This window comes from Panthera tigris, chromosome D3, assembly GCF_018350195.1.
Source record: "Panthera tigris isolate Pti1 chromosome D3, P.tigris_Pti1_mat1.1, whole genome shotgun sequence".
In the NCBI taxonomy this organism is placed as follows: domain Eukaryota; kingdom Metazoa; phylum Chordata; class Mammalia; order Carnivora; family Felidae; genus Panthera; species Panthera tigris.
The window spans coordinates 26856109-26875813 of NC_056671.1; the positions used below are offsets into that span (position 1 = coordinate 26856109).

At 50.0% G+C, this 19705-nt stretch overlaps 1 protein-coding gene across 2 annotated transcripts in view; it reads right to left on the bottom strand.

Moving 5' to 3' along the window:
- Positions 1 to 19705, bottom strand: part of GRK3 (G protein-coupled receptor kinase 3) — a 127073-nt gene that overhangs the window by 6926 nt on the left and 100442 nt on the right. Inside the window, exons 13-18 of one of the 2 annotated variants that reach the window (XM_042963216.1) lie at positions 17640 to 17747; positions 9905 to 9971; positions 8992 to 9092; positions 4622 to 4688; positions 3497 to 3592; positions 1400 to 1562 (exon numbers count right to left, since the gene is read on the bottom strand). In XM_042963216.1, the coding sequence (XP_042819150.1) occupies positions 1400 to 1562; positions 3497 to 3592; positions 4622 to 4688; positions 8992 to 9092; positions 9905 to 9971; positions 17640 to 17747 (602 nt within the window). The remainder of the gene's footprint in view (positions 1 to 1399; positions 1563 to 3496; positions 3593 to 4621; positions 4689 to 8991; positions 9093 to 9904; positions 9972 to 17639; positions 17748 to 19705) is intronic. The other variant, XM_042963217.1, reaches the window with a different exon arrangement.

The following is a 19705-nucleotide window of genomic DNA, read 5'->3' on the forward strand; positions in this document are numbered from 1 at the left end:
TTTTACGTAAGGAGGGATTCATCCAGGCTCGGGCATGCTTTTCCGGGCAGGTGGTGGATGCTACTGGCAAACTCTCAACGGGACGAATGAGCCTGGATCAAGATGCCCCCCTTCAAGCAACTGAGAACAGAATGGAGTTGGTTCCGGTCATTCCTGTCATATAACGTCAGCCTCAGAGACAGTCTTTGCCCGGAGCTAAAGCAAAATGATGTCATCCCCATCAACCACAACAGATTCAGACATCCAAAATTCATAAAGTCCGCGGAAAAGCAAGAGTGCCCACGTTCGCTGAATTAAGAACGGCTGATTGGTCTGATACTTGGCGTCGTGCGTGCAACTCTGGATATCCCCCATCAGGCACTCAAATATTGTAAATAAAAAGGCACTTTGGTGGGGCGCCAGGGTGGTTCAGTTAAGCGTCCGACTTCGGCTCAGGTCATGATCTCACAGTTCGTGGGTTCGAGCCCCGCGTCGGGCTCTGTGCCGACAGCTCAGAGCCTGGAGTCCGCTTCGGAGTCTGTGTCTCCCTCTCTCTCTCTGCCCCTCCCCTGTTCATGCTCTGTCTCTGTCTCAAAAATAAAAAATAAACAGTTAAAAAAAAATTTTTTTTTAAAAAAAGGCGGTTTGGTAACTTTATTGCTGTTTTTTTTTTTTTTAATTTTTTTTTTAACGTTTATTTATTTTTGAGACAGAGAGAGACAGAGCATGAATGGGGGAGGGTTAGAGAGAGGGAGACACAGAATCCGAAACAGGCTCCGGGCTCTGAGCTGTCAGCACAGAGCCCGACATGGGGCTCAAACTCACGGACCGTGAGATCGTGACCTGAGCCGAAGTTGGCCGCTTAACTGACTGAGCCACCCAGGCACCCACTTTATTGCTGTTTGTAAAGTAACTGTAATTATATCCATTGATATCTCTTGACAAGTGATATGTGTGCCAAGTTCCCCACCCGAACCCACATACTTTGAGAAACGGAAACGTAGGCCCTTTGCTCAAAAATTATTAAGGACGCCAAGACGGTGGCCGCAGAGTGTTCAGCCCAGGGGGGTGCCCTCTGAGGTGGCCCAGGTCACACTCCCATGAAGCCGGGCCTGCTCCTGACACCGTACGAGTTTTCAAGGAAGACACTTGTCAGCTCGCCCTCAAGGCTCCAAGATCAGAGGACTCACTGTCACAATGATGCTGACCGTCTTTATTTATACGTTGACTAAAGGCTTTGAAATATTACACTGCACTTTTCCAAGCCACATAGAACTATTTATGGCACCCACCCCCCTCCCCCCCCCCCCCCCGCCACCCCTGGAAAGTACTTTATGACCCAAATACTTTTTCAGCTTTACAAGAAATTTTAAGAAATTCATCGCATTGGAAATACTTTGAGACACGCTGGCTATTTTACCTTCTTCGTGTCCAAGCTGCTTATTTTTAGCTCTCTTCCTGGCCTCGATTTTATCCGTGTCTGCATTTACTGCTTCATAAACGGTTTCTGCTACTTCCAGCTGCCAGCGCTCGGAGATCACCAAGGGGAAGTTCTTGTAGAGATCTTGGTCGCAATCAAGAAGCTTATTATTTTAAGAAATCAAGACAGGTACGATTTAACATCCTTAGCAAGGCAACAGATTCAGAAGTATCCTATCTGTGCGTGGGAAGTCAACTGGCCACACGCCCCTGCTCATCCCGAGCGACATCGTCCTCAGCTCTTGGCCACGAAGCACGAAAACCACACTGATCGGAGCTCCTAGTTTAGGCACGGACTACCTGTCGGGAGGCTTGGAGAGGCTACCTCAGGGAAACCTGGGCGTCCAAACCAGTTACAGGGGACAAAACCAAGGCTCGGGAAGTTGCCTGAATGGCCCAAAGTCACTCAGCTGGTAAGTGCAGATGTGAGCCCGGTCTGCGGGACTCCAGAGCCTCGATTATGGTTTACAAAACGTAAAGTATGAGGACCCCTTTTTAACCCCAAAAATGTCTCTGGGCTGCCACATCATAGCCGTCTTATTTTTGGCACTCTTTCGTGGACGGTAGTACACGTGATGGTGACAAAACCCTATTGTGACGGCAGTAATCCTTTTATTTTTATTTTTTTTTTTTTAATTTATTTTTTCAACATTTATTTATTTTTGGGACAGAGAGAGACAGAGCATGAACGGGGGAGGGGCAGAGAGAGAGGGAGACACAGAATCGGAAACAGGCTCCAGGCTCTGAGCCATCAGCCCAGAGCCTGACGCGGGGCTCGAACTCACGGAGTGCGAGATCGTGACCTGGCTGAAGTCGGACGCCCAACCGACTGCGCCACCCAGGCGCCCCGGCAGTAATCCTTTTAAAGGACCCTGTTGCCCCAAGCCTGGCCGTGAAGCAGTACTTAAGCCTCTGACTCGAACGTCCGTCCAGGCTGCAGACGCCGCCTGGTGGGGCACGCGTCTGGGCACTGGCTGCACCACGGTCCCCCAGGGCAGCCATCGCACCAGACCACAGAAGTGGCCTGGGCCCTCTTGGCTTCCCCTTCGCCCAAGCTTCCCTTCCCGGGAAGCTGGTCCTGACCGCCCCTCCTTCCCGACACAGCCAGTTCCAACCGGCTGCTACTCCTTGGTCCCAGTGCCCTCGGTCTCCGGTTTCCCTCCTCTCCCCAGCAATCTTCCCATCATCCTCCAGCCACGTATCTGCCACTTCTGTCCCCGTGCCCCACGGGCTCCAGTTCTGCGTGTCCCTAGCTACAGCTCCTCACAGGTGCGTGCGCTTGCAGGGCTGAGGCCTGCTACGGGGGGCGGGGGGCGGGGGGTGGGGGGGTGGGGGAGAGCTGCTTGGTAGGAAAAGTGAGGGGGGAGCTTACACAACCAGGGTACAATGAGGCAGCTGAGCTGAGATGGGGAGGTCCTGGGGGAAGCTGGGGAGGTGGGGGCAGACATGAGCCGACATGTGGTGATACGCTCTGACTTAGCACCCTGAAAAGGATGATTTTCTCCCATGACTCACCATCTGTAATTATGCCTTGTCTACTGAGAGGCATAATGATATGAACAAAAGTTTGAAAAATGCAGAGGATTATGTTAAAAAAAAAAACCCACCACAGTGATTATTCCACTTTTGATTGACAAATGCAAAACGGCTCAGGCTGTTTGCTCTTTTCATCCTGAGGCGGGGAGATCTGAATACTTAAAAGGATTAAGATGGCTGGCTCTCCAGCGCCAGGCAAAGTGTGTTTGCTATCACGCAGTTGTTTTCTCTGCTTCACGTACGTGTGAGATCTAGTTCAATTGCAAGTACCTCCAAATCTGTAAGAGACTGACCACCGTGCAGCTTATCGAACAGAACGATTAGCCAGGGGAGAGCTTTCATAGTTTCTAATTTAGCTCCTTGAAGGCTACATCCTTCAAATGTGTGGACGTTCACTGGTAACATCCCAGAGCCAGCCGATACGAAGACAGCCACCCGTCTGACTGCCGACGAAAATCTCCCCACCCTTCAAAGCACCTGCAGGCGAACGTCACAAGTGTACCTTGATGCCTTTGGTGTCGTCTTCATCAAATGAGCCAATGTCAAAGGCGTCGGCAGCATTGACTTCTCCCCGGGGAGGAATCAAGGGTGGAGGGTACTGGAAGATCCAAACAGGAAGGTTTCAGTTATCAGATCACCTGACGGCCTGTTCGACCCACGTTACCGTTCTATAGAGAGAACGTGGTGCAGGATACCAACAGGCTGAATTCTGTGGACACTCCAGCCGAGGTCATTCCCGTCACAACACATATGTCACAGAGGAGCTTTGCGTGGAACAGCCCTAAGAGAAGACCCCAGGTTTTAGAGAAACTGAGGGGGGGGTGCGGGGGGAGATTCATGTCCAAGGTCTTAAAGCATCGCTGAATACAATGAAGTCTCAAGACTGCACATGCCGCCAGCTGAACTTTGGGAAAACATGATCTCTCAGACAACGCGGCACCACATTCTGCTCGCTGGGGGCCAGGAGCAGGGCTCCACACCCACAGACGTCCGGAGGCCAATGCCAGCTACGCCAGAGCTCACTCCTTCACTCACATCAGGCGGGCCTAACAGAGCGTCAGCCCTCCACGGTTGGACTGTTTGAGATCATGCAAAAACGAATCGGAAGCTGATAAACATTTAAAAAAAAAAACAAAACCTTAATTTGGGGGTGGTTTCCCGAACCAATGGGAATATAAAAATATCTCCAAATTAAGGGGAGGGAGTTATGCTGACATCCAGTCACACTGATCCTTAAAAGTTGCGTGGTGCTGGGCTACAAAGCAGGCGTAAATTTGCGACCAACTTTTCTCGTCGTCCCTCGATAGGTGCTATGTGAAGACACAGTCACGGATCGAGACAGGAAGTCAAAAAGACGAGCGAAAGCTGAAAGAGTCTCAGTTATTTGGACATTTGAATTCATCAGATAACAATTGCAGTTCAGCATCTGTTAATTTATACTGCAGATGTTTTCACAACGTTGAAACTAGGGAAACCAGGGGAGAAGCGGGCCCCGAGGGAGTCGGCTGGATGGCAGCGAGAATGACCCGGCGGCCGTGGGAGGCTGGGGCAGGGCCCTGGGGGATGGACCCAGGAAGTGGGGAGCATGGGGGTGGCAGTGCCCAGCGTGGGGTCCCAGACAGAGTACCTTCTGTAAGTAGACATGCTGCCAGTCGATGCCTTTGAAAAAGCCGTGTTCCTTTACTTCCTGTGCCCTGTGGAAGAAACACATCAGTGGTGAGCGTGCCTTTGCAAACCTAAGGAATATTTTGCAAAAAACTGTCTCCTAGTGCGAGAACACGGGGGAATGACTATTTCAGTTCTTTAAGTAAGCAAGGAAAATAGGCTTCTTTCAAAGCAACACAGGAAACACGGGATGTTTAGAAATACTGGATGCGGAGGCCAGGCAGCTTATCCCGTATGGTAATTGACTGAGGATGTGCATTTCAGTTTAAGAGAACCTAGAAGTTGTCACGGATGTACAAATACATGGGATTCTGTCATCATGAGAACCGATTCAAGTAAGAATTACATTAGAGATCTTCACACTGAGGAGGTTTACAGCAAATGTCTATGAGGCATCTTAGATCAAACGGCAGGCATATGAGGCACCAGATACTAATTTAGAAGCAAACTAGAAATCTAGGAACATAGTGCACACCAAACCTCCTCATAAACTGAAGAAACAGGCTTGCCCAGAGATCACCGTTAAAGCTCAGTCTATGCAGAAGAAAAGGGGCTGTATCCCATGAGGAAAGCCTATGTGGGGGAAACATACAGCCCCTGTGCCCCACCGGGGGCTCTCGCCCCAGCTCTGCCCGGGGTCCCCCTCAGCCCTGTCCCTTGGCAGAGTCCCCAGGGCTGGCTCTCGGTCCCCTTCCTCTGCTCTCACTCCTTGAGTGACCTCACCCTGCTGGGGCCTTTAAGTGCCCTGAACCTGCAGACAGCACTCCAATCTGTGTCCTCAGCTCTGACCTTGTCCTGCACACCGGGACGCCCACCCACCCGGTGCCTACTTGGCTCCTTGGCATGACCACTCGATGGGGCGAAAGGTCGGTAGAACCGACTTCCTCTCACAACTTGTTGTCTCAGGCCAATGAGCCGGATCACCCTCGACGCCCCACCTCCCCCCTACTCCACGGCCCAGCCCTCGCCAAGTCATGGGCGTGAGGTACTTCTTACTGCCCCCGATCCTCAAGACAATCGATTCCCAGTGGGGGCGGTGGGGTCTTTGATTATGGAGGGGATGCTAAATGTCCCGAACTGCCACCACCCGGCCCCCGCCCCGCTCCCTGAATGGCTCTAACTGCCCCCTGCCCCAGCCGGCACTCGGGCCATACAGCCTGCAACCCCAACTCTACCCTGCAGCCCCCAAATCACCTTTTCATTCAAACAATCTCCCCACGCCCCTACCCGAGACTCTCCGGAGGCTTTCTTGTTGTACTCACAGCAAAAGTCCGGGGACGCGGTATGCAGGACCTGCCTGAGCCCCCCGCCTCTCTGACTGGCTCTTGACCTCCCTCTCCTGGCTCCCCAGCCTCCTTGCTTTTGTGCATCGGGGAAGCTTGATTCCATGGGACTGTCAGTGGCGGACATAATGAATGATAACGGAGCTCCATGACCAGCCTTATTGTGCACAATAAGGCATTTTGTCCAAAGTTCCGGTGGGGATCCTTCCTCCCCGCCCTCCTCCCAAGGCTGAGGTCTCAGCGACAGCACTGCCTTATTGATCTCACTCATGCTCTTCTCGCTGTCTGGGATCATCCTATTTATTCGATCGTTTCCACAATGTCCTTCACCCCCACCCAATATAAGCCCCAGGAAGCCTGGGCTGTGTCTACCTTGTGCACGGCCTGAGCCCCAGCGCTTAGGACAGTGGCTGGCACTCAGGGGAGTGTTCAGGAAGTGTTCACTGAATGCATGACGTCCAAGTTAAAGGGTGTGCATTTGCATTTTGCTTTGTTCCTTCCCAATAATCGCTAAAATGATGGAAGAGGAACACGGAGACATACATGCACCACAAAGCGCATCGGGGAACCGTCAGCAGACAGGACGGGCGTGGACGTAGGAGCCGGAACTGTTGGCAAGAAATGGCAAAGCTATCTCCTGGGAGGCAGAGGTACTGAGCTCCAGGCTCAACACAGTGTGTACGGAGGGGGGTGTGGAGGGGGTGGGGAAGGGGGGATGGTGAGCCACAGGCTGGAGACACAGGCTGAGCTCTGTATATGGAACACTTAGCACACGTGTGCATGCACACACACACACACACAGACACCATACTTTCTTTCTCTGTATCTAATCCCAAAACACCTACAGCTAGGTGTTTATTCTATTACAGTGGGGGAAACCTCTGAAAGGTTCTATTTGAAAGAAATTAAGCCTGCTAAAGATTTTAAAGAGCAATCAGAGGAGAGATTAGAAATTTAAGCCATCAGAAAATAGAACAGAATCAAAGCAAAGATACAGGTAATACACAGGGTCAGCGGCATTGATGACCCTTCTAGAAGCTCCCACAGCCACCTAGAAGGAATTCTGCGAGCTAACCAAGGAAATGGAGGAGCGCGAATGTCAAATAAATAAAATAACAGTATTCCCCAAGCAGAAGAACATTCCCCAAGCCTGCACGGTCCACGGGAGTCTCGGTGCTGGACGTGATGAGTGATAATGGAGTTCCATGACCAGCTTTATTGTACATAATAAAGCAGTATCTCCAAAGATCTGGGGGGATTATTATCGATCTAGAATTCTACAGCTGGCCAAAATAGCAGTCAAGTTGGAGGACAGCAGGAAGGCATTCTGGATGTGTAGGAACACGGAGAGTTTACCTCTCGCACCCCCTCTCTGAAGGAGTTCCTTGAGAACACTCTCTAGCTAATCGGGGGGAGGGTTGGGATGGGGGCCCCCCAGAAGGCATGGGATCAAGTAAATAGCAGATTCAAACCAGGAGGGCAACAAGAGAAAAGGTCAGAAGAAAGGGTGCTGAGTAGCACAAACCAAGCAGTCGGCTGTCACCGAAGCTAGTGGGTTTGAGCCCTTCCCGAAAAAAAATCAGTCGGAAATGAAAGCCCACACATACACATGGAGATCTCATATAGAGCGCAAACGAAAGTGAGGGCCACTCCAGGCTAGGCTTGGGCAAACTGGATCAGCCTGACCGGGTGAAAATAAAAGTGAACGGAGACAGAAAGCAGTCAGTGGGACAGAAGAGGACAGTGCAAGACAGGGATGCCAAGACCCTCATTTTCTAAAGTAGGGACTCAAGACCCTGTTTGTAGTTGGTGGGACAAGGCACAAGTGGGTAAGCATAGCATTTAAAACCGCACGGGTTAAACAAACATAGAGTTTCAATTCTTCTGAGGGGTGGTGGACAGGGAAGGCTATAGAGATAGTACTGAAAGAGCTAAATCTTCATCTGTATCAGCAGGCATGGATAATCTCTCAAATTAATAAAGACGGAAGTGTGCAGGGGCACCTGGGTGGCTCAGCTGGTCAAGCTGATCTGACCCTAGATCTCGGCTCAGGTCACGATCTTCTGGTTATCGGGCTCTGCGCTGATAGTGTGGAGGCTGCTTGGGATGCTCTCTCTCTCCCTCTCTCTGTCCCTTCCCCACTCATGTGCGCACTCTCTCAGAATAAATAAACTTGAAAAAAAAAGTACGCACATGAGCACGTTACGCAGCTACCTACACGATATACGTGTAATATACAGTATAAAATGTATACACACATACAAGCTACTCTAAAATACACGTATGCATACATATGGGACATACACTCATACCACGCATGGTTAAAAGTTGTTTCTTTTTTGTTCCAAACTTTTTTTAAGTTGAAGTACAGCCGGTGTTACATTAGGTGCACACGGAATGATACAAGTCTACTCGCTATGCTGCAGCTACCACCTGTCACCAGACTGTCACTATTACCGTCCCATCGACTGTATTCTGTGCTGTGCCTTCCACCCCCGTGACTTACTCATGTACCTCTCACTACCCTGTTGCTCATTCTAGAAGCTGCTTCCTATGAAATGGGAAGAAGAGCCAGCCCGGGGGTGAGGAGAGACTGGATTGTTGGAAGTCGGCATTTCCTTCTCTGTCAGCTTTCCAGGTATTACTGTCCTTTTCACCCAGTGGAGGGACAGCAGCTGGAAAGCGAGTTCAAGACAGCAGCCGGCCAGCTACGCGTGAGCGAAAATGGGCGGCGGCCAGATCGGGGTCCTGAGCTGCCGTGGTTGCAAACGTAATTAGGAAAACGTCACCAGATGAACCGCGAGACATCAGGATTCATTTCCACCACCTACGTGATCGATTTTTAAAGTTCAAAAGTTAATGACTCCTTCAATTCGTTAATTATAAAACACTAAGGACAGCATGTGTATTTCTCCTGTGGTTTTTTCCCCCCGCTTAGATCGAAATGGGACACTTTTAGGGGCTAGGAATGATCTGTGACATACTGAAAATCGCCGTTAGGTATTCTGTGTGATGATGCTGACACTGAAGAGTGAAAAAAAGGGCCTACCCGCCTCCACGGCAGCCAAGCCGCTTACTAGCGTCTCTCTGGAGCAGGCCTTCTAGGAGGGCCCGAAGTTCAGGGGAGAAGGCCTCCGGGAGCTCGACGTTCTGGGGGAGAGAAAAGAACACGATTTCGAAGACGCTCCCTGGAACCAGGGCCCCGACACCCAACCAGACCTAAAGGCCATTTCTTGGATGAAGAGTGTTAAAAGCTGAAGAGTCATCACGAATTAATATTTACTCCAAAGAAATGGGAAACTTACTAATCACTTTCTTTGTTTTTCCCCCCCAAGTAATCTCTATGCCCAACATGGGGCTTGAACTCACGACTCCAAGATCACGAGTCGCAGGCTCCACCGACTGGGCCAGCCAGGCGCCCCCCGATTACTAATCATTTTCAATGACAATCAACCTGCCAGGGGACCAGGTCAGGAGACAAGAAGGTCTCCTCGCTCTTCTACATTCAGCAATTTTTCCTTTTCTTTGATCTCTTCACTTTACTTCTTGATTTCCTGTATCTTTCTCTTACTGAAGGGGTGCAAACCTTGATTTCTGCCTTGGCATCTATTCCCACTAAATCTCCAATCAGGAATTCCTCTATGAATTGTGTCTCTGCTCATTTGTTTTAAGAAGGCAAGTTTTTACACCGGTTACAACGAACTGAAACATAAACACTGTCATGCGACTAAGGATGGAGTCTTTAGGGGCACTTGGGTGGCTCAGTCAGTTAGGCGTCTGACTCTGGATTTCATGATCTCATGGTTTTTGACTTTCAGCCCCTCATCATGCTCCACAATGCCAGTGTGGAGCCTGCTTGGGATTCTCTCTCCCCCTGCCCACCCCTCCCCTGCTCACACGCGTACTCTCTCTCAAAATAAATAGACACTAAAAAAAAAAAATGGAGTTTTCAGTCTCCTTACCACGGTGAGAGTCATCCGGTCTATCTCGTGTTTATCTTTGGTTTTGTGTTGTCTAAAAGGGCTGTGCCTGTGGAAATGAACAACACTCTGTGATGATGTGGTATCGGGATTCTCAGCACACACGCGTCCCCGGCTCACACCTGCAGAGAGGACTGTGTTCTGTCACTGTTCATCCGAAACGACAGAAACACCAAAGCCATACACATTTACCATTTCCAGAGAAACACTGGTGTTGGGGTGCGTTAGGTTCTGAAAGGGGGGCTGACCAGCAAACATATTTCCCGAGATATTTTAAAATATCGTTAGAGGGGCACCTGGGTGGCTCAGTCGGTTAAATGTCTGACTTCGGCTCAGGTCATGATCTCACGGTTCGTGAGTTCGAGCCCCGCGTCGAGCTCTGTGCTGACAGCTCGGAGCCTGGAGCCTGCTTTGGATCCTGTGTCTCCTTCTCTCTCTGCCCCTCCCCTGCTCACACACTCTGTCTCTTTCTCTCAAAAATGAATAAACTTAAAAAAAAATTAAAAAAAACAAAAAAACAAAAAAAACCCACAGAGAACTGTAGTGGAAACAAAACACACCAAGGGGAACAGCCCCGTAACTTTAAGCAATACCTTCCTTTGATGATAACAGACAGAAACTAACCCAGTGCCCCCAGGCCATCCATGGCTCTGAGAGCTGCTCACTCATGTTTTACTTTGGGAGAGCCCCAAATCTAGCGGTCGACAGACCTGGATTCAAGGTCGTGACTGGGTGTACACTGGCTGTGAGCCAGTCATGGAAACCATCAGCAACGATTTCTTCATCTGTAAATGGGCCTAAGGTCGCATCTCGGGAACAGCGAAGGGGACAACAAAACAATGGAGGTGCCGGTAGTAAGCGGCAGTATGCAGGAGGGGGCTGACCCAGCAGTCGTTCGTGAACTTCATGAAGATGAATCTTACTTTATCCAACAAATGCCTGCTGGATAAACTGTGTAAAAACAAATCATTCTTCCTCTTTACCCTGTTGTGAAAACCCCAGAGAAGCTGGCTTTTAAAGGAAATCTTATCAAAAGAGTTTGCAGTAAACATGCAAATTACAAAATCCTGGCCTTCTTTATTTATTTGAAAATTAAAGAAGATACACACACACACACACACACACACACACACACACACACACGAGTTTTCTTAGATAGCAAGACAGGCCCATAAAATTACAAATCCTACAGATTTATTTCTAAGGCATATATAACATAATCAGAGGCAAGATACTCTATAAAATATTTGGAAGTGTCTTCAGTGGACTAGAATACTGAGCACATAAATGAATGTGATTTAGGAAGGGAACTAAACCTTGTATTTGTCCACTCACTACGTATTACTACCGCTCTGACCATCCTGCTGAATTAGAGAAGTCTGCACTGAATCATCTCTTGGAAAAGATTATTACATTTCAGAGCCTTTATTATTTTAAGGATTTTAATGTTCATTTTGTACAAGAGAGGGCACTCTAATGCTTTGTTTTCCTCCTTATCATGCAACAGAATAGAAAGTAATTTCCATCTCTTGAAAGTAATAAAATATAAAGCAAGGTGAATTAGGGTTAAGCAAACATACACTAATCTTTAAACTAGATTTTGGCTGGAAATGTCCTTTTCAACCTCTTCGTGTCCAAAAATAAAAATGTAAAATTACTGCATTGAAAAAGCAAATAATGGGGGCACCTGAGTGGCTCAGCCCGTTAAGTGTCTGACTTTGGCTCAGGTCATGATCTCACAGTTTGTGGGTTCAAGCCCCGTGTCGGGCTCTGTGCTGACAGCTTGGAGCCTGGAGCCTACTTCAGATTCTGTGTCTCCCTTTCTCTCTGCCCTTCCCCTGCTCGTGCTCATGCTTGCTCGCTCTCTCTCTCTCTCTCTCTCTCTCAAAAGTAAACATTAAAAAAAAGCAAATAGGATATAATAACAAATGGCATTTGTCAAATGGTATCTGTTATTTATAAGATAGTAACATCTAAAAAAAACCATTACTTGTATCACTCTCCTCTCCAAAGACACAGAGATATTAACACGTTCATGGTTCAAGAGAAAAAGAATAAACGCTTATTAAATCTTACTAAAACGTTAGCCTCTCTGCTGGACATGGCTGTTTCCACCCCACAAAGCCCCTGAACCCATGAAAAGGGACTGTGTGCGGATCTCCTGGCACTGTGGCAGCTCCTGCCGGTCTGGCTCCTGTGTGTGGTGCCGGGGGACCCCACTCCCGCTCCCGACCCCCATGCACTTGCCTGCGTCTGCCGCCGGAAGGAAAGGGCTGTGCCCTGACCCTTGCAGAGAAGGCCTGCTGTGTTCTGACAGAAATGCTCTGTGCTAAATTTAAAACGTCTTTCATGAGACCAGAGGGAGGCTGGCAGGGGGGAGCGGAGTTAAAGTCAGTGGGGCCAAACCCATTTCCAGCGCATGAACCCTGCCCCGGTCCCGTGCTAGAAACATAGCTAGTCCGTGCCCGACTGCATACAAAATGGTCAGAAATGCTTTTCAGCGATTCGGCTCTGGGCTCGCGGCGCTGAGAAAGTTTGGTCTTTCAAGTTCAAAATCGCGCTGCACATCTGTTTCCAATGTAGTCTTGATTATTCTTTGTGCACAAAGCCAAAGACGCTGTGTCTATTTTGGAAAACGTTAAAGAGACCCTACGACGGTAACGATCTCCGCTCTGAGGCAGGCACGTGGTACCCACAGATCCTGTGTGCCTTGCAGCTGCTCCGCTCCCTGATGCAGCCGCTTTAAATAGGAGAGGGTATCCGGCCCGCCGGCAGCTAGCAGGGCGGCCGCTTCTCCCTGCAGGGCGTGCAACACGCTGGCTGCAGCCGGGAAGTGCGGCGGGAATGAAATTCACATGTGTGGTGGTCAGATGTGGCTTGTGAATTACAGACCGAGTGGGCGCGCTGCAAATTTCCCCCAAAAGGGTTGGGAAATCGCTCAAGATGTCAGAAATGCTGGGAAAACACACACACACACACACACACACACACATCACACTCAGTGAAACAATGAGCTCAAAAGCAGTACATTTCTAAGTACGAGTGATTCAAAACTCTTAAGCCAAAAATTAATTTTAGAATACGAAAAAGATCATACGTTACGTCAAATAGGAGTTTTGAACCTAAGCCAGTAGCTGCCAAAATATTTATAAACATTCCCTGTTTCTTCCATACAGGAACAATCTTAGTAACCTCGGGCAGAGCTCAGCTGTCCCCAGAGCACCGTCCAGGCTCTTTCCCTGCATCTGACAGCTTCGGGGACAGACCATCAGTGGTGACAAGTTTAGGATCAAAGCCACTGTCACATCAATTCTTTTCCTTAACAGACATCTGAAATCTAGTTGGAGGATCATGACAGCTATCCCACACATTTGCAACAAGGACACATGTTCAACACCAGACAAAGTCATCTGAGGGGGAAACAGTGACACCTCCCGGACACATGGCTTCTGAACGGCTCGGTCCATCACTGTCAGTCCAGGGGTGCAGAACGCGAGCTCAAGCTGGGACAGCTTGCTCCTTTCCCTCAGGCCCTGTGGTGTTCTCCTAGGGTGTCGAGTCAAAGTGGGGGCTGCAGACCAGTGTTTCAGCAGAGGCAGTGGGGACACACGGGTCCATGTAAGGAAGCATTCAACCACAGAATGTTGGTGACCACCTGTTCAACCTCACTGCACGGGCATGGGAAGGAAGAGACAGGCTAAGAGCAGACTTGCTCATCCTCAGCGCCATTGACCTTCTGGGCTGGGCAACGCTTTGCTGGGGCAGCGAGGCCCGTCCTGACTACTGGGAGATGTTTAGCAGCATCCCCGGCCCCCACCTGCCAGATGTCAGAAGTAGCCCTTTCCAAAGCTGTGACAACCAAAAACGTCTCCGGGCATTGCCAAGCGCCCCTGGGGTGGTGGCCGAGCGCTGGGCAGCGGCTGGCAAGGCATCGGGTCCATTCTGCAAGGACCTGAACCGTGGCTGTCCTGTGAGCACACGAGGAAGCAGGGGGGCAGGGCCTGTGGGCCGGTGCTCTCCCCATCGTCCCCCTGCCCTGCTGCCTTGCTTCCTCAGCCCCTTGTGTCGGAAAAAAAACCCAGCTAGCTGCTCAGGGCTCCCTTCTAGGCAGCCAGTGAAAACTGAATAGGTCACTTCCAGACATACTTTCCGTGTCTTCCCCACACACGACCTTGTGAAGTGGAACAGGTGACACTGTCCCCTCATCTGCAGCTGAAGGGGATGAAGCCTCCTGGGCACAGCCCCTTCCCCTACTGACCCCAGTACGGTGTTTTGCTCCTGAAGGTCCCTCAATAAACATCAGTTTAATAGGAACCACTGACATTTTACAACCACGGATTCTGGTAATGACGTCACTCTAGCCCCAGCTACCTCGAATCCGACCCCTTAGCTTCTGTATCTGAGCACCCATCCGGAAAAACAGCAACTGCCACCCCCACCCCTCAGTGTAGCAAGATAGGTCCACCACTTGCCCCCTTCCTGGTCCCGGGGCTGCAGGGCTAGCTTGAGTGCTCCTGGCTTTTCGCCTGGGTCCCTGCACCTGTCCCAATCTCCCTCTGTCCAGTCACCTTCTTCTGACAGACACCCCAGCTGTATCCCTCCTTTGCATAAAAGCCTCCAGGCTCCGGGGCCTCGAGAGCAAAGCCCCAACTCCCCGGCACAGTGTTCTAGCCTCTCCGATCTCCGCCCAATCTCCTCAACCTTCTCCCCGAGCACACTCTCCATCCTCTTGTCAGTGACCCACCCCGCCCAGATCACAGCTGGCGAAAGGCAAACTGCCCAGCGTTGTCTGCTCCCCGAAGAAAACGTGTCTACTCTGCCCCAGTCTTGGAATCGCCATCCTCTTTCAAGCTTGTTTCACAGAGCATCTCCTGCGTGGAGTTGGCCCCGATCTCCCAAGTTAGCCCTGGGACCCATTTTTGTGCCCCCGGACACTGTGGCTGGCCTTGCTCCTGGGTGTAGACATCTCTACTCTCCCGCCAGCTCCTTAAGGACCCGATGTGGCTTCCTCCTTCCCTCCCTTCCTCTCCCCAGAGCACCAAGCACAGCCTCTTGCATATTGCAGGTACTCAATAAATGTTTACCAAATTTACTCGAAATCACATCAATCAAATAACGTCTCCCTGCCCTTCGGTTTCAGTGCTCTGTCCTTCCCGTTAATGGCTTCCAAACAAGGAATGCAAAGGATGGCGTAGGATCATAAACCCCAGGGCGCCTGGGTGGCTCAGTCGGTTGAGCATCCAATTTCGGCTCAGGCCACGTTCTCATGGTTTGTGGGTTCAAACCCTGCATTGGGCTTTGTGCTGGAGGTGTGGAGCCTGCTTTGGATTCTCTGTCTCCCACTCTCTCTGTGCCCCTCCCCTGCTCACACACTCTCTCTTAAAGATAAACAAATAAACATTAAAAAAAAATCATAAATCTTACTGGGGAAGACTCATCTGGTCCTATCTATTATACACTGGAAGGATTCTTTCCATGCCAGACTCAAGGGATGGTCCCCCAGCAGTAACGGGGACCTCACTACCTGTGAGGTACAACACTCCTTCAAATGCTCCAGTGGGCATTCTTGTGTCCAAGTGAAATCTTTCCCCTCCTTAAATGCCTGCTCCTGGGAGCAGTGCAGCATGCATATAGCCCCTCCCTGACGATGGACCCTCCACCAGCCAGAAGCCATTAGGGACCCCTAAGCCTCGTACTCAGCTCTTCCTACCTTTCCATAGGAGCCATGGTTTCAAGGTCTGTCACCGTTGTCCCCTCGTCTCATCCATCCCCTCCTTGGGGAACCCCTCTGGATGTCTTCCCGCCAGCCAGGACTCCTCTGGGCAGGAAGCCACACTTCCCCACCAGGCCCGATCACGGACTTCATGAAGAATGAAACCTCCCAATTCGGTACTCCCAATCTGAATTGGGGCTAAATACAGCTGGATTCACTTTTTTTTTTTTTTTAATTTTTTAATGCCTTTTTTTTTTTTTTTTTTTTGAGAGAGAGAGAAAGAGAGACAGAGCATGAACGGAGGAGGGTCAGAGAGAGGGAGACACAGAATCTGAAACAGGCTCCAGGCTCCGAGCTGTCAGCACAGAGCCCGACGCGGGGCTCGAACTCACGGACCGCAAGATCATGACCTGAGCCGAAGTTGGACGCTTAACTGACCGAGCCACCCAGGCGCCCCCGGATTCACCTTATTAGCCCCAAATCACACTGCTGGCATATTGTTAGTAATTAAATATTCTGGTCTTTTTAAAAGCGGTGTCACACCAGATCATCCCCAATCTACACACATGGACATTATTATAAACAGACTAAAGAAGTGAACAAAGCCCTGAATGCCTGGCTTTGCAGGTTTCATTTCCCCTGTGACATGTTACTGTTGATTTTTGAATCTGGACTTGGCGTATGCAATGGTTTCGCCGATGCACAGAATTTTATCATCTCACAATTTTGTGAGTGTGGATTCCGCACCTCCAACCCCATCTCCAGAGGATGTCCAGAGACCCGGGCGCGTCTCCACACACTCACCACGCGTGCGGAGGCTTTCCCACTCCCCACATCTCGCGTGGGAAGTGGTCTTCTCTGGTCTGTCCTGCAGAAACTCTCTAATTAGGTCAGCGAGTCCGATGACGTGAATTAGGCCCATCCAGGCTCCACAAATACAGTAATTCAATTAAGGCCCAACAGGGCTTGACTCTCTGAGAAATAACACAATTTAAGTTCCCCAGTGAAAACCGGGAGCAGAGAACAACTCGATTACCAGGGTCCTGGGGAAGCGGCCAGGGCACTTGGAACCTAATCTGGGGGGAAACATGGAATCCGGCCGCCCTGAGGCATGTGCTAAACACCATGAGAAGATGTGGCCGTGCTCCACGAGGCTTCCCGGTGGAAATGTGAAAAGCCCGGCAAACGATCAGACCCGTTTCACAGCAGAACCATGAGAGGGGGAATCTTGACCAGGAAATTCTAACATGAAGTGCTTTCTGTATCTTTGTGAATGAGGAATAACCAAAACCATATTTGCAAAACTTCAAGAGTCCCACTCCAGTTGGCTGCAAATTCTTAAACATTAATGGAAGTGTTAACATAATCGTTGTGTTCAAAGGGAGAACATATTTTGACAGTGCTTTCATTTCATAATCCTTCCGCTCTATTTCACCATCTTTGGTGGCTGAGAACTAACACCGATTAATTAAAAACACAGAATTACGCAGTTTCATTTTTGTGTTCGAGAAAAAAAAAAGGCACAAATTAACCTCAGCATGCTTACAAATAAATGCACGCTTTTAAAATCAGTTTGCTTTGGATCTTGGGTCCTTTCTTGTGACCCTCAAAATGCATGACGTGGGTGAGACAATCATGAGTAACTGATTCCTAGCGGAAGAAAAAGTATCCTACCTTCTTCAGTGATTCACATTTTAAAATAACACTTGTGCTCCCAAATCAGGGTCCTCCATGGGGCTATTTCAAAGCAGTCTTTTTTTTTTTTTTTTTTTTTTTTAGGTTTGAATGTGTTGGCATGGAACAAAAATATGAACCTGTCAGCTTCTGCCTAAAAGTTTCCGGGCACAAAGCTCTCCCTTCTACGAGGCAGGAAGAGCCAGGGTCACCATCCAGGTTACCACGTGTGACCGAAGAGGATGTGAGGCCCAGTGATGTCTAACCAGTCTGGATTCTGACCCCGGGACACACCATGGCAGCAGTTTGAAAAGGATGCGGTTCACTCACCCTCTGAGAAGTTTGAAAAGCATGCAGCCCAGGGAGAACCAGTCAGCACTGCTGTCATACGCCGTCCCCTTCTGCAGCACCTCGGGAGCCATGTACCCATGGGTGCCACTAGGGAGAAGAAAGTGTACACGCAGTTAGGGGGGCATGCCCACCTTAGGAAATGTCAACAGCTCGACAAGGGGTTCAGACGCCATTTGTTAAATGGCAGCGGCCATAAAGGAGGCGGAGGGGACGATGGGGATCCCGCCCAACGTGAGCCATGCAGCACCCAATGGGAAATCGACCGTTTCCGTCTTCGTTAGTGTAGGAGTGAATATAAACAAATGACAGTATGAGGTAAACGTGAGAGAACGCAAGGTCCGGTCTGGGAGGAGAAATCTGAACCATGTTGGTCTTCCTGCACTACCGCGATGGAGGGCTAGGGGGTCTCCTGCCCGGTCCAGAGCTCCAGTGAGGATGCGCAAGGGGCAGAGGTGAAGTGGGGGAGGGGACGATAAGCGGGCACCTACAGGTGGTGCCACGGACCAGAAGGGATGGACATCCCTCCTGTGTGGTGCCACCCTCTGTGCTGAGGACCTGGGCGGACACATGGTAAGTGTGGGGGCTACTTACTCACAGAGTCAGCGACAGACCCTGAGGGAGTGGGGAAGAAGAGGGGCACAAGCTGGCAGGTACAAAAGACAGAGAAATCCAGAGCGCCCAGGTGGCTCAGTAGGTTAAGAATCCGACTCTTTTTTTTTTTTTTTTTTAACATTTATTCGTTTTTTGAGAGAGAGAGAGAGAGAGACAATGTGAGCAGGGGAGGGACAGAGAAAGGGAGACACAGAATCTGGAGCAGGCTCCAGGCTCCAAGCTGTCAGCACAGAGCCCGATGCGGGGCTCAAATGCACGAACCGGGAGATCATGACCTGAGCCGAAGTTGGACGCTTACCTGACTAAACCACTCAGGCGCCCCTAAGTGGTTGACTCTTGATCTCAGCTCAGATCAAAATCTCACAGTTTGTGAGATCAAGCCCTGCGTTGGGCTCTGCACTGACAGCGTAGAGCCTGCTTGGGATCTCTCTCCCTCTGTCTGTCCCACCCCCTGCCCTCCACTCTCTCTCTCTTAAAATAAACTTAAAAAAAATTTTTTTTAAAAAGCAAAAAAGATAGAGAAACCCTGTGTCAGGTTTTAAGGGCTACCAACAGGTCAGAGGACCCGGCTAAGCAAATGTGAGGATGCTTTTCAGAAGCTGAAAGATTTGGGAGGACAATTGTTTTAACTGCAATATGCACTCTTCTGCAACTTCGAATCCCCTCCCATTGGTCGATTCTGGGCTCCTCCTTAAGGATCCAAGTGTGCACTGTTCCATCAAGAAGAGCAAGAGGGGGCTCATGGGGGCTTGCACAGACGCAGCCCGAAAGGGCGCCTGCAAAAGCCACACCCTCCAACCTGTCCACCCCTCACTGATCTTCTTCCCAGACAAGATGGGTGATAAGATAACACTTCATTGCGCAAGGTTGCCGTGCGGATTACATATACGTGATGGGTTAAGAACAGTCCTGGCACAGAAGAACTCAATCCACGTCAGGGCCTTTAATCTCTATGCTCACTGAGAATCTGCTCAGAAAGTGCTCCTGGATCACTCATGATCATTACTGATCCAGGATCAGCACTGTCGCCAGAGCTCTTTGTCTAACAAGTTCTATTTGGAAGGCTGCTCTCAGACAGTGAACAGGGGCGCTGGTCCTTCACAGGCGGGTCCAGCACCAGCAGTAGCCCCACCATCCGGAATCCAAAGTCTGATGGCATAAGGTCACCTAGCCACGCTGTGAGGGTACTGGAGATTTCTATGAGGGGGTCTCCAAACCAGTCTCTGGGAAGGGTTAATTTCAGTGTTGCCCGGACAGACCTTTGTCATGAATTGTGAGCCTATGATTCTTGGGATCAGAACCCAATTCTGGAAAGGGAAAGTACAGCGAGGGTAAACACAATAGGTTAATGCAGATCAGCTCTCTAAGATGATGACACTGGCCACAATCGGAGCCAAATACGGGTCCACCTGCCCCCATGGCTTTCTGACTCT